At 43.6% G+C, this 13,017-nt stretch overlaps 1 protein-coding gene across 2 annotated transcripts in view; it reads right to left on the reverse strand.

Moving 5' to 3' along the window:
- YTHDC2 (YTH N6-methyladenosine RNA binding protein C2) overlaps window positions 1-13,017 on the reverse strand; it is a 72,191-nt gene that overhangs the window by 38,894 nt on the left and 20,280 nt on the right. For both annotated transcript variants that reach the window (XM_060235591.1, XM_060235590.1), the window contains exons 11-14: window positions 11,419-11,545; window positions 10,861-10,926; window positions 8,583-8,761; window positions 7,751-7,847 (exon numbers count right to left, since the gene is read on the reverse strand). In XM_060235591.1, coding sequence (XP_060091574.1) covers window positions 7,751-7,847; window positions 8,583-8,761; window positions 10,861-10,926; window positions 11,419-11,545 — 469 coding nt within the window. The remainder of the gene's footprint in view (window positions 1-7,750; window positions 7,848-8,582; window positions 8,762-10,860; window positions 10,927-11,418; window positions 11,546-13,017) is intronic.

Raw genomic sequence — 13,017 nt, forward strand, 5'->3', positions numbered from 1 at the left:
GATAACAGATACTTCTCTGCCCAATCCAGTAAGCTGTTGGGCTCGCTGCACATTTTCCTGATTCTGGTCCCGCCTTGCCGGTTGACATAAGCTTTGGCTGTCACGTTGTTTGTCTTCACTAATGCGTGACTCCCCTGCAGCGTCGTCTGAAAACATAACAACCCCAGCCGAATCACCCTCAGCTCCAGCAAGACTCCGTCAGGGACCACTGACCTTGAATCATCATCCCTTGAGAATGCGCTCCCCAGCCAGAGAGGCTGGAGTCTGTAGTTACCACTATCCTCTGTGGCTCCTTCACTGACACTCCTTGCTGAAAATGGGATGGTTCCAGCCACCACTGAAGTTGCGTCTGCAGCTCCGGTGGAAGAAACACTAGCTTGTGCAACTTGCGAGCTATCACCTGCTGATAAGGGATCAGGAAGCATTGTAAGGGCCGTAGGTGGAAACGTGCCCAAGACAGTACATCCTGGCATGACACCAGAACCCCTAAAAGCTTTGCTAGAGTCACCACAGGCACCCGATTCAGGGACAATACCTCCTCCAACAATGATCTGAGGTTCACCTGTTATTCTTCTGACAAAAACACTTTGTGCCTCTGAGTATTGATCAGAACACCCAGATGCACTATTTCTTGTGTCAGAATAAGGTTGCTCTTTGTCCTGTTGACCACGAAACCATGGTCCTGCAGTATTTGAATAGTCTGATTGGTGTCCTCCAGGCTCTGCTGGAAGGAAGGGGCCCTGACCAAGAGATCGTCCAGATACGGATGAAGAGCCACACCCCCCATCTGTAAATGAGCTACCAAAGCTACCAGGATCTTTGTAAACACTTGCGGGGAAGACTTGAGCCCAAATGGCAAAGCCTGGTACTGGAAGTGCTTCCCATCGTATGCAAACCTAAAGAACCATCTGTGACTTGGTCGAATGGGAACATGCAAATACGCCTCAGACAGATCGACAGACGTCAGGTATTCTCGTTCTTGAACTGCCAATAAAATGGAATGCAAAGTCTCCATCCGAAACTTTTTGGTTTTCACAAATCGATTTACCCATTTCAAGTCTAGAATGGCCTGGACATCGCCATTCTTCTATGGCACCAGGAATAAAATGGAATACACCCCTTGACCCCTCTGAGTTACAGGTACGGGTTCTATAGCCTTGATGTCCAGTAGATGTTGGATGGCGCCCAACATCCCCTGGTGCATGGTTGGGTATCGTTTTTTTGGCACTGAACGAAACCTCCAACGTGGGAGAGATTCCAGTTCTAAGGCATAGCCTTTGTATACAACCGACACCCTCCATCGGTCTGCAAAAAACTGTAGCAGCCCCCCGACAGGAAGCAGCTCTGGACTTCTGGCATAGTCATTGTGACCCTCCCTTTTTGGAGTCACTTTTGTTTCCCTTGTCGCTTCAGCTAGAAAAGGATTTAGTATCCCAACCACTTCCCTCGGAAAGGCTTAAAACCCGAAGGCCGGGAGAATTTTTTGGAGTCCCGAAAGGGCTGGAAGGTTTTTTTAGGCTTGAAATCCTTCCTTTTAGAAGGCAAGACTTTCTTCTTGTCCTTCCCCTCAATCAGGAAGCATACCAGTTCACCCCCAAAGACGCTAACACCTTTGAATGGTATGACTGCCAGTCTAGCCTGTGCAGCTGCATCCGCATCCCAAGTCCTGAGCCAGGCGTTCCTGCGCGCTGCCACACTACAAGCCACTGCCCTTGTGGACAACTGCATTGCGTCTAGGGTCGCATCTGCAATAAATGCTGTGCCCAAGGCTATTTTCTTAAGCTCATCCTTGAATTCCTTTGGCACATCACTATCTGCTGAGGCCAAGTTGGATGCCCAGGTATATACTGCGCGTGCAAACAACGACCCCGCTGAAGGCGCCAGGATGGACCAAGCCGAGGCTTCAAAGTCCTTTTGTAATGCCTGTTCCATCCGTCTATCGCAGGCTTCCTTGGGTAGCCCATCTGCATCCATGGGAAGCACAGATGTGGATAATAAACTATTTACAGGATCATCCACTATGGGCAATTTCAACCATTTAGTAGCCTCTGGACTCAACCCATACAGTTTGGAAAACAGATGTGAGTTAGATTTCGGCTTAGCCGGGTGTTCCCACTCCGCCTTAATAAGACTAAAAAAGAGGGCAGGCAAGCGCACCCTGGTCTGAGAAACCCCCACTTTGGGCATCATTTTCCCTGAGCCTGCGGGCAGGTCAGGGTCCAATTCTGCCTTCTCTCTGGGTGTGGCAGTAAAGTCCAGTTGCCTGAGGACCTTAGGGAGCAGTTCAGAATAATATTCCACTGGAAAAATCCTAAATTGCACTGAAGGAGTAGCATCCTCCTCCTCAGAGAGTTCCCCTTCCTCTTTTGCAGAGGAATCTGCTGAAGAGTCAGGCTCCTCTTCCTCCTGAGAACTATCACAGGGAGAGTCCAAGCTCATACCCAATTATGCTTTCTTTGGGTCTGTAGGAGCTGTGGTAATATCTAGAACTGCTTGCCTCTTCCTTATCTGGGGGTGAGAAAGCACAGTAGAGCCTAGGGCAGGGGCAAACTCCTTGCTCAATTCTCTTTTTAACCAAGTGAGTAAGTTAAACTTGGCATCCTCTCCAGTTAAATCCGGTTCAGAATCCTCTTGATCTTTTTCGGAAGCAGAACCTGAGTACTTTGGGATGGAAAAATCACTGCTTGAGCCTGTCTCACTAGTCTGTCCCTGTCCGTCAGCCATCTTAGTTACAGGAGAAGGCTGAAATGAAAGTGAAAGGGGAGAGGGAGAAGCCTCCGTTACCAGGCTAACTGCCTAAAATGGTGACCCCTTCTGCTTAGTAAAGAACCGCCCCCCCAGGCCATGCTAACCGTGCCTGAGTTGGAGAGGTCTGCTACGGCATAAGCCTTTCCCCACCCCCGTTCAGAAGGGGTCCTGGGAAACTGCTGTAAGCTACCGGGTGGGCTTCCCTCATCCCAGCGGAGCCCGTCCCAAGCAAAAAAAATAGTCCGCGCATCACAACGAGCTTTCCCGCTCTCCCTCAGACAGCTTACCACATCCTCTCGAGTAGACACGCTGTCTGAGTGAACCACCAAGTGCTCTCAGTCGCGCTGGACCTCAGTCGTCTGCACTACGCCCGCTGGCGCTGTGTGGGACCACAAAGTTGGACTTTCCACTCTCCACCCCGCCTCAACAGGCTTAGGAGGGGCGACCTCGCTCTCCGCGGCAATCCCCAGTTGTGCCGCCTTTGCTGGGTAGAACCCAACGCTGGTGGTAAAATGCTCTGCCCGCTGCCATTGCGGCTGAAGAACCAGGTGGCAGAGACTTTCTCGCAAGGAGACCTCGTTCTGTGGATCACTGTGCTCCGACGCACGACGAACACGCCCTGTCTTGTAACAGGGCAGTTTGGACTGGGGAGTTTCCAATGGAGCAGCCCCTCCCCCAGGCCGAATCAAACCATCAACGACCCTGTTTCCGGAGGAGGAGCCTACTCCCAACAGTTTCGGACCGTCCCACTACCAAGGACCACTGGAGAACAGAGATTTTAAAAATACAAACACTATACAGAATTTAAAAATACAACAGCCAAACAAACTCCAAAACATATAATAAGAGAACAATAAAGTCCAAGTTACTTTCCCATAAAACAAACTAAATTACAGTGGTCAGACCAATTTATTGCTGGGTCAGATGCAGCTATGGCCAAAAATTTTAGTTCTTTGTGAATAAAGAGAAACCATGTGAGTTATTGATCAGGAGAAAAAAATGTTATACAATAACTACAATCTTTTATCTGACTCTGAACTCCAGTTTTAATGGGTTATGCCAACCACGAGGAATTTTTATCTATGATCCAAGTAGAGGGGGCTATACAAAAGTCTCCAATTCTAGAATTCCACTAATACATAAGCACTTATCCAGAGGTATTTGAGTACACTGGCGAGTTAGCCTGGATGTTAGCACAGTTTGAAAATGGATAAATGTAAAGGCAAACCTTGGTTATAAAATGTGATGCTGTATACCCATATAAGCAGTACTAGATGATAGACAGATAGATGATGGACAGACATATGATAAGACAGATGATAGACGGACAGACATATAAGACAGATGATAGATGGACAGACACATGATAGACTGACAGACAAATGATAGACAGATGGACAGATGATGGACGGATGATAGTGTTGGAATACAAGTTATGCACATTTCAGATATTATAGAGTTAACTGTTTGTTTACCTGACAGAGGAAGTGATGTATTGTAACCTAGACCCAATTGTGAACTGAGTCTTCTAAGCCCAGAAACATGTAAACATAGCACTGGTCAGAAAGAACATTAGGTGTGAAAAATTTTGATGATGTATGAAAGCTGAATTGCTCTTTTTCCTGTTCTCAGTGTTTTCTGGAAAGATCTGCTAGACAAATCTGCAATCTGTAGCCATGTAGAGGTCAGAAACCGTTAGACTAGCTGGTAAGCTAAGTTGTATTTCTTTTTATCCCAAGTACCCCATCCTGATGTTTTCTAGTAAACTTTCTTTTGATAAGCTTAAGCCTCGCCTCCAATTATTGCCACTCCACATCTCTGAATTTTCATGTATCTTCAACAGATAGACAGACGGACTGATGATGGACGGATGATAGACAGATGGACAGATGACAGACGGACCACCGGGTGGGCGGATGGACTGGCGGACAGACGGACCGACCGACGACAGACAGATGACAGACAGACAGAATGCTGCACAAATAGGAAGCTGTATTTCAGTTTGACACGGTCGATTATGATCTAATGACACACCGCCTTGCCGACATAGGAGTTCAGGGTATTGCCTTACAGTGGTCTTCCTCCTTTCTCCATGGTTGGGGACAAAGGGTGGCCCTTGGCAAGCAGACCTCTTTGCAACACCCACTCGAGTGTGGTGTACAGCAAGGAGATATCCTCTCGCAAATGATGTTTAACATCTATATGCTCCCCCTTGCCCAGATTGCTCGAGGTTTTGGGCTGAGTTTTCACCAATACGTGGATGACACCCAGCTCAATCTGTTGATGGATGGCCATTCAGACTTCACCCTGGATCATCTGACCAGGGCTTTAGAAGCTGTGGCTGGATGGTTGCAACAAAGCCGGCTGAAGCTCAATCTAGTCAAGACGAAGGTCCTGAACCTGAACCGAGGAGGATTAGAGTCGGGCCTCTGACTCCCAACCCTGGACGGTGCATCTCTTGTGCCAGCTCAGAAGATGAAGAGTCTGGGAGTGACACCGGATTCCTCACTTACCATGGAAGCCCAGGTCACAGCAGTTGCTTGATTTTATTTTGGACCTATAATCGTTTATCCTGTATGATGTGCCCTTCCCGCCTGAGAGTCACTTTTTATTGTTTTATTGTTCTTACTTAATTTTAATGTATTGTTTTAATTCTGAATTGCAGGTTTTTATTGTTATTACTGTATGTTGTGACCTGCCTGAGTCCATTCACGGGAAAGGGCAGAATATAAGCCTACTATATAAATAAAAAATAAATCTATTACTGTCCCTTTTAAACAGTTTCAAAAATTTTAAAAATGGAACCAGATATCATTTGTCTATTTGTGACTAAATATCCAGTATAAAAGTTTAGTGTCAGCCTGGGGGAAAAAACCCACTGAAGATTTCTCAGAATAGAATAGTACTGAAAGATTTGGAATCTGCAGCCCAACTGTTAGAAATACCTTATAGACATAAAAGGCCAGCTGTCTTGGCGATGACTCACCCATTCTCCCATATAGCTGAACCATATGTCACTCAATATCCATGGAGAGCAACCCCACTCTCCAGCCCAGGACAGATGACGACTGCGCCACTAGGGAAGCTGCCTGTGCATCCGATTAGCCCATCCCACCAGGTTCTCTACTTTCTCTCAGTGGCTGTTGCTTGGCAACCATAGTTTTCAAAGCTTTGTTCTGTCAGTAAAAGGCAGCAGGAAGAGGCCCTTTCCAGGCCATTTTTGGCATTTGAGGGAGAACTCATTGCATCCAGTCCTGGCTAGGGTTGCCAGCTCCAGGTTGGGGAATTCCTGCAGATTTTGTGGTAGAGTCTAAGGAAGCCAGAGTTTGGGAATTGTTTTAATTCTGAATTGCAGACTTTATTGTTATTACTGTATGTTGTGACCCACCCTGAGCCCGTTCACGAGAAAGGGCGGAATATAAGCCTACTAAATAAATAAAAAATAAATAAATCTATTACTGTCCCTTTTAAACTGCTTCAAACATTTAAAAAATGGAACCAGATATAATTTGAGAAGCCTCAGCTGAATAGCATGCCATAGAGTCCACCCTCCAAAGCAGTTCTTTTCTCCAGGGGCAGAGAGATCTGTTGTCTGGAGTTCAGTTGTTATCCCAGGAGATCTTCAGGCTCCATCTAGAGGTTGGCTACCCTAGGCCTGGCAGCACTCTCTGGGAGACTTGGTGCCACCTGACTGGCACAACTTAACTAGGCCTGGCTGCTTGCTGCTGTCCAGTCCCCCTATGACAGCCAGTGTGGCATATGAAGTAGCACTTCAGAGCAGGGTCTGACAAACCCAGGTTATTGCTGTGGAAGTTGACTGATTTGGGCTAGTTATGGAGTTTCAATCTAACCTACCTCACAAGGTTGCTGTAAAGATCAAAAGGGGGAGAAGAGAATTATGTAAGCTGCTTTGGTTCCCCCCATTGTGGAGAAAGACTGTCCTTTTCCTAGGTAGAGGCTGCAGGGAGGGGGGAGGAGATGGAAAGCTAAAGTCAGAGGGGCACATAAAGATAGGTTGATGATTGGCTGGGAAGGAGATAAGGTTGTCAAATCCAGGTTGAGAAATTCCTGAAAGGGTGGAGCCTGTAGCAGGTGGGGTTTGAAGAAGGGTGGGACATCAGCAGGGCTTTTTTGCAGCAGGAATTCCTTTGCATATTAGGACACACACCCCTGATGTAGCCAATACTCCAAGAGCTTACGGTAGGCCCTATAATAAGTCCCCTGTAAGCTCCAGGAGGATTTGCTACATCAGGGGTGTGTGTCCTAATATGCAAATGAGTTTCTGCTTAAAAAAACCCTCTAGACATCAGACAGGTATAATGCCATAGACTCCACCCTCCAAACCAGTCATTTCCTTCTGGGGGACCATTGTTGCCAATCTCCAGGTGATGGCTGGAGATCACTCAGAATTACAACTACTCTCCAGCTGGCATATGGCACTTCTCCTGGAAAAAATGGTGGACTCTGTGTCATTATACCCTACTGAGGTTACTTCCCTCCTGCTTTAGTCCACAATGTGGAGAAAGATTGTACTTTGTACAATGTGGAGAAAGATTGTCGGGGGAGAGAAGATGGAAAGCTAAAGTCAGATCAATTCCCCTACAGAAAATTGCCATCTTGAGGTGCATATTCTATATTAGGCCATAACACATCCATGCCAGGTCAAAAAAAACACGCCAAAAGCACACAGATGCTAAAAACTGTATGGCCAAATATTTATTTATTTTATTTTATTTATATTTCACCCTTCCCACTGAAGGCAGGCTCAGGGCAGCTCACAGACAAGAGGAAAAGATAGCAGCAGCACATTGCAAACAAAAGGAATGCCGAGCTTCAGAGTCTGCTTGATCATTGTCATGCTATGACACCACAGCCCCAAGGCGGGGCACTCACCCAAAGTCTCTTTTTAGAGCCCACTGTATTTATTCCCACAACAGGCTTTATTCCTAGTCATTTTATAAAAGTAAAAACAACTAAAAAAATTTAAAGCACAGAAATTTACCTATGTGGATTATCAGCAAACCTCTTGTCATCAAACAGTATGCGATCCCTCAATCCAACGATCTCATCATACCCAGGAAGGAAAATTAAGACTGCTCCTTTAGGATAAAAATTCTGAAGTTAGGGGAATTAGAGAACATATCTGCACTGTTTATGAGCCCATTCAAACTAAGTCCTGGCTGATGTGTTCCATTTACAAATGGCAAGAAGGTTTGTACATTCAAGGTTTAGGTGCTTTTCTACAATATACAGAAAGATTTATTCTGTAATGTGAAACAAGACCTGCATACCTACATTCATATGCATATCCACTGTAAGAGATGGGAAGTGGCTTAAGTAAGTGGCACATGCTCACAAATAAAAACTAATCTTAAGAGCAGCCAGAAAGTACATCTAGTAACTTAAGTAGTATGAAGTCAAATACTTTTAGGAAGTTCATAAAGACATCATGCAGACCTTGATTGTTCAGTGGAGAATGTGCACATTTTGCTCAGAGGAGTATATTTACTAGTATGTACACAAGGTACAGAACCTTTTTTGGTCAAAATACCCTCAATATCTACCCGTGAATATGTTGGCACACTGGCACACAGGAGGATGAAGACAAGAGTCATACTTGGCGAGACACCTGCGAACAAGCTGAGCCTTACTGCCATCAATTCAGTCCTTTGTGTAGAGAACCAGATTGGCTTGCTGAACAAAATGGGCTGGTGTGCCTCTGTTTAGTATACATGCTGGGGGTTGCCTACCATTGGAGTAGGATGAACAACTCTTTCCCAAACTTGGGCTTTTAACAATCTGTTAAATTGGAAATAAAATTATATTTGTTTTACCTGCATCACAGCTATGACAGATATTATACAGTAGATGCATAATGAGGTCAAGATCCACCTTTTCATCATCAAAACTGTGATGATAAGCTTTCAAGAGTTCTCTGTCTTCTGCACTAAGTTCTCCAGCATTCACATGGACCAAGGAACTTTCATCTAGATTGCCAAACTCTAGTGAGGCACTGAAATATATACATACAATACAAATAAAAACACAACACTTGTACAGTAAGGCAACAAGTGTTAATCACTTAATATATATCCTGAAGCTGCTCAAGTCTATATAGTATTGACATTTCTGGTTCAAATTACATTCCTTTCCTTCATTCATGTTTTGAATAAAATACACACCATTAGGCAATATTTACACAGGCCTTCATTAACGGTCCTTAGAACTGACTGATATTGCATTAGGCACATACAAAAAATCCCCATGATCACCATGTAAAATCTAATAAGCAATCACTGTGATTTGTGGAAAAATCTGTTATTGTATCTCAAACGCTTGGTTAAAGAGCAGCTTCAAAATAAATACAACACACAGGCCAGGATCCAAGGAATCACCCACAAGTCTATATGGACTAGAGCAGGGGTGTCAAACGTGCTCTAATCCATATAGAGGGTTCCTATCAGGCCCACGAGAAAGTCTGCTTTCTTCTCCCTCTCTCTTGCTTCCTTCTGTGTCACAGCTTGCTTTGCCAGGCTTGTTCAATCACACAGGAGCTACAGATCAAAGCCTCTATTTTCTCTATTGGCTGAGGCTCCTTCCTTGGGGAGGAGGGAGAGCTTGCTTTGCCAGGCTCTCTCAATCGTATGTGAATAAACACACAACCACAAATGGTTATAGTGACCAACAATTACTAAGACTATATTACATCACAATAATATAATAAGTGAGAATACACAAATACATAGAGACATAAACAAAACTCTCATAGTGCATTCATAGAAGACAGCAGAGCACCAAAGTGCAGGGAGGAGACTTGTAGCTCCTGCTTGGACAAATCTTCAAGCAATGGAAAGCTCTACTCCGCTTTTCTTCAGATCAAATAATCCACGAACCACAATTCATACAGCTTCACAGTTAAACAGTATCAACAACCTCTTCCATATAACACAAAAGTAATCTCACAATATTTCATGCAAGGACATATAGTCTCAAAGAACAGGCACCAGCTCAGGAATGGCTCAATCGTACAGCCTCTTTTCCTCCTATTGATTGAGGCGCCACCCCCTCCTCATCCCTTGGAGAGGGAGGGAAAGAGCCAGAACTTCCTTTGCCCAGTTCCCTCAATCACACGGGAGAGATACAAAATCTTTGTGTTTGTCTGTGTCATTTACAAAATTTATACCTCTGCTTCCAGGCATTACATTTTATGATACACAAGGCTCGGCCCAAAAAGATCTTATTTATGTCCAATCTGGCCCTCATAACAAATGAGTTCGACACCCCTGGACTAGAGGGCACTATGCTTGTGTTTTAAGAACAATGAAATTAACAAGATTGGGGTAGCAGTGGAATAAACTGCAGAAGAACAACACTCACCACAATAAATAAAATCTAATGTATTTCCAAAAGTTTTACATATATTCTATATGGACAAGAGGGCACTATACTTGTGTTTTAAACACAGCTTCTAGCATGAGAGGAGATTTTGAAAACAGAATCTTGTGATACTGGCATAGCTAGTCTAAGCATGTGTGAGCTGATGATCATGCCCAAGTCATCGGATACACTTCAAGCAACATGCTCATCTCTTCAGGTTGCAACAACTGAGGTTCATCCAAGTAACTGCAACTAGACTGATCTTGGTAACATTGCGATACTGAACTGGTGAAATTTTTAAGTCTAAACTACATTATATACAAGAAATCCTGCCTGTTAAATGCTTTGCATACAAGTTAGAGCAGGTTTCTGAACTGCCAAAGTCAGATGAAGTCCCTCAGTACCTAGCTCTGTTAATTGGAACTTGATTTGCATAGACCCAGTGGTGGCAGAGAAATGAACCTGCTTCATCATCATCACCAAATAATAGTCACAAAAATGTGCTCTAGTCTGTGTCTGAACCTGTTTGGCATGAGTTTTATCTATCAGCACACTAAAGGTCTGCCAATTTGCTTAAACAACCTGTTCCTTCATGAATCAAGGAGCAGAGTATGCACTGCAAGAAGGGAAAGTGTCAAGTACCTGAACCATCTATGAATTTCAGAGAGCACACAAAGCTTCAAAAAGGACACAGCACTACACACTGCATTTAATTCTGAAATTAGGTAATGTTACCAATAGGATTCCAACAGGTCAACCACTTCTGTTTGTCCAAAGTGTTTAGCCCAGTCCAAAGCTGTCCTATAATAATTAAATCAAAATCAATCAATCAATCAATCACAAAAGCAGCAAAAAAGGTTTTCAATCCTATTCATCTACATTCAGCATAATATTTCTAGTCTGAGTCTTCCTGCACTGTACAATTAATTAGGCTTCATATAACTGAACACAGCAGTGATTCCATTTGATATTTACAAAAAAATAGCTAGGATTTTAGTTGTTTGTACATTTTGCAGCAATTTATACAAACACAAAAAACAGTCAAAAGCTGAATGAATATAGAACCCAACCAAATTTATGAATGCCAGAAACAACACAATGGTTTGTAAAGGTGTTGCTCCTCTACTTACATACTGGGTAAGTTGTAATCTTTTCCATCTTCTCTACTACCTTTAAACAGGATACTATGTCACCATTTATTTGTAGTCACATTTAGAAACAAATGTTTATCTAACACAAAAAGTAGTAAATAATTATAGTTCAACTCTTTTGTACTTATTTGGGGGTTTTTACCAGCCATTGGATGATTTGATGTGAACATTTGCTCCCATTCCAATCAACTGTTCAACCTGACTCAAGAATCCTCTTCCAGAAGCTACCATTAAAGTTGTTGCACTTGTCTCACTATGCCTGTAGTCCACTAGAACAGAAGAGAAACAGAACATTAATGCTTTTTTTCTTAAATTAAGGGAAAATGTTCAAGCAAGTGTTACATCTTTTTTTACTGTCATCTTTCATTGATCTGTAGTTACCTAAACTGCATGCTAATGCTTATGTACCTGGCATGAGCCCTGCTGAGCACAGGAGACCTACTTACAAGTAAACATGCAGAGAATCATATTAAGAATATGAAAGCTACAAGAAACACTGGCTGCAACACACTGATTAAACTGAGATGCAACACAAACACAGCTTGTTCCTCTGCTCTCTTTGTCCTACCTCTCTCATCCTCTAGCACTGGGTGTTTTTAGGAAGTGGGTGGGGCCAGGTAGGGCTTTTACCCTGCAAGGCTTCTGATTGACTACTGGAGAGTTCATCAGCTGTGCAGATTTATTTAAAAATGTTTTGGCAGTAGCTGCCACCACAGCACAAGGATTGGTACTGTGCTACCGATGTTAAGATGTGGCAATCATTTTGTGGCTGGCTCTGCCTCTTGCAGAAATCATTTTATGGCCACCATTTTGTTGCTGTGCTCACCATGCAGTGTCAGAATTCCAAATGTGCTCACAGGATCCAAGAGGTTTGAGAGGGGACCCCTGCCTTAGCCCATAGTACTTGTTTGAAAACTTTCTGGTTTAGTAAAGTTTCAGTTTATTTTGATATTAAAATGTCTTGATGAATTGTAATTTTATTCCCCACTAACAGATTGCAAACTGAGATTGAACACAGTTTTAGATTTTCAATTTGTGAGAAGTAGATATAATCCCACTTACAAAGACACCGGCATTCAAATGTCATGGCAAATTGGAGCTTAAGCAAACCAGGAAATTTTCAATCAAGCAGAAGAAAGTCAGAAGAAAAGAGAACTGAAAGGAATGAGAGGAGCACAGAAACATTCATGCATGATCACAGTTTAATTATCGCCTGTTGGGACATCTGAATGCAACCACTATTCTAGTTCATCAGGTTTTAACTCATTTACTAAACCTAATGTTATAGAAGAGAGTCCCCAGTGCGGTGTCTGTGGGTGCCATGGCACCTCCAACACTTTTTCTGGTGCCTGGCAAGTGTGCTTAGAAAGTGGGTGGGGCCAGGTGGGTCTTTTGCCCATCAAAGCCAATGGAGATTTGACTGGCTGAGCAGATTTTTAAAAGCACTGCTTTGGCAACAGCTGCCATCACATCTTCACTGTGTTAACTGAAGGTAAGCTGTGGCCACCACTGAGTCCTTGGCTTCACCTCCTGCAGCAGCCATGTGCCCACCATACTGTTTCAGAATTCCAAAGGTACCTGCAGGCTCAAAAAGGCTGCGGACCCCTGTTGTAGAATATTACGACAGTCTAAAAATATTTTAATTAATCTCCAGAAAGCTGGTGGCATTAAAAAAAATAAACCTGAATTATGGTAAGAATGCAGTAATTTTTCAAGCAAATCATTCAGGCATATACAGCTT

The sequence above is a fragment of the Heteronotia binoei genome, chromosome 4 (assembly GCF_032191835.1).
Source record: "Heteronotia binoei isolate CCM8104 ecotype False Entrance Well chromosome 4, APGP_CSIRO_Hbin_v1, whole genome shotgun sequence".
In the NCBI taxonomy this organism is placed as follows: domain Eukaryota; kingdom Metazoa; phylum Chordata; class Lepidosauria; order Squamata; family Gekkonidae; genus Heteronotia; species Heteronotia binoei.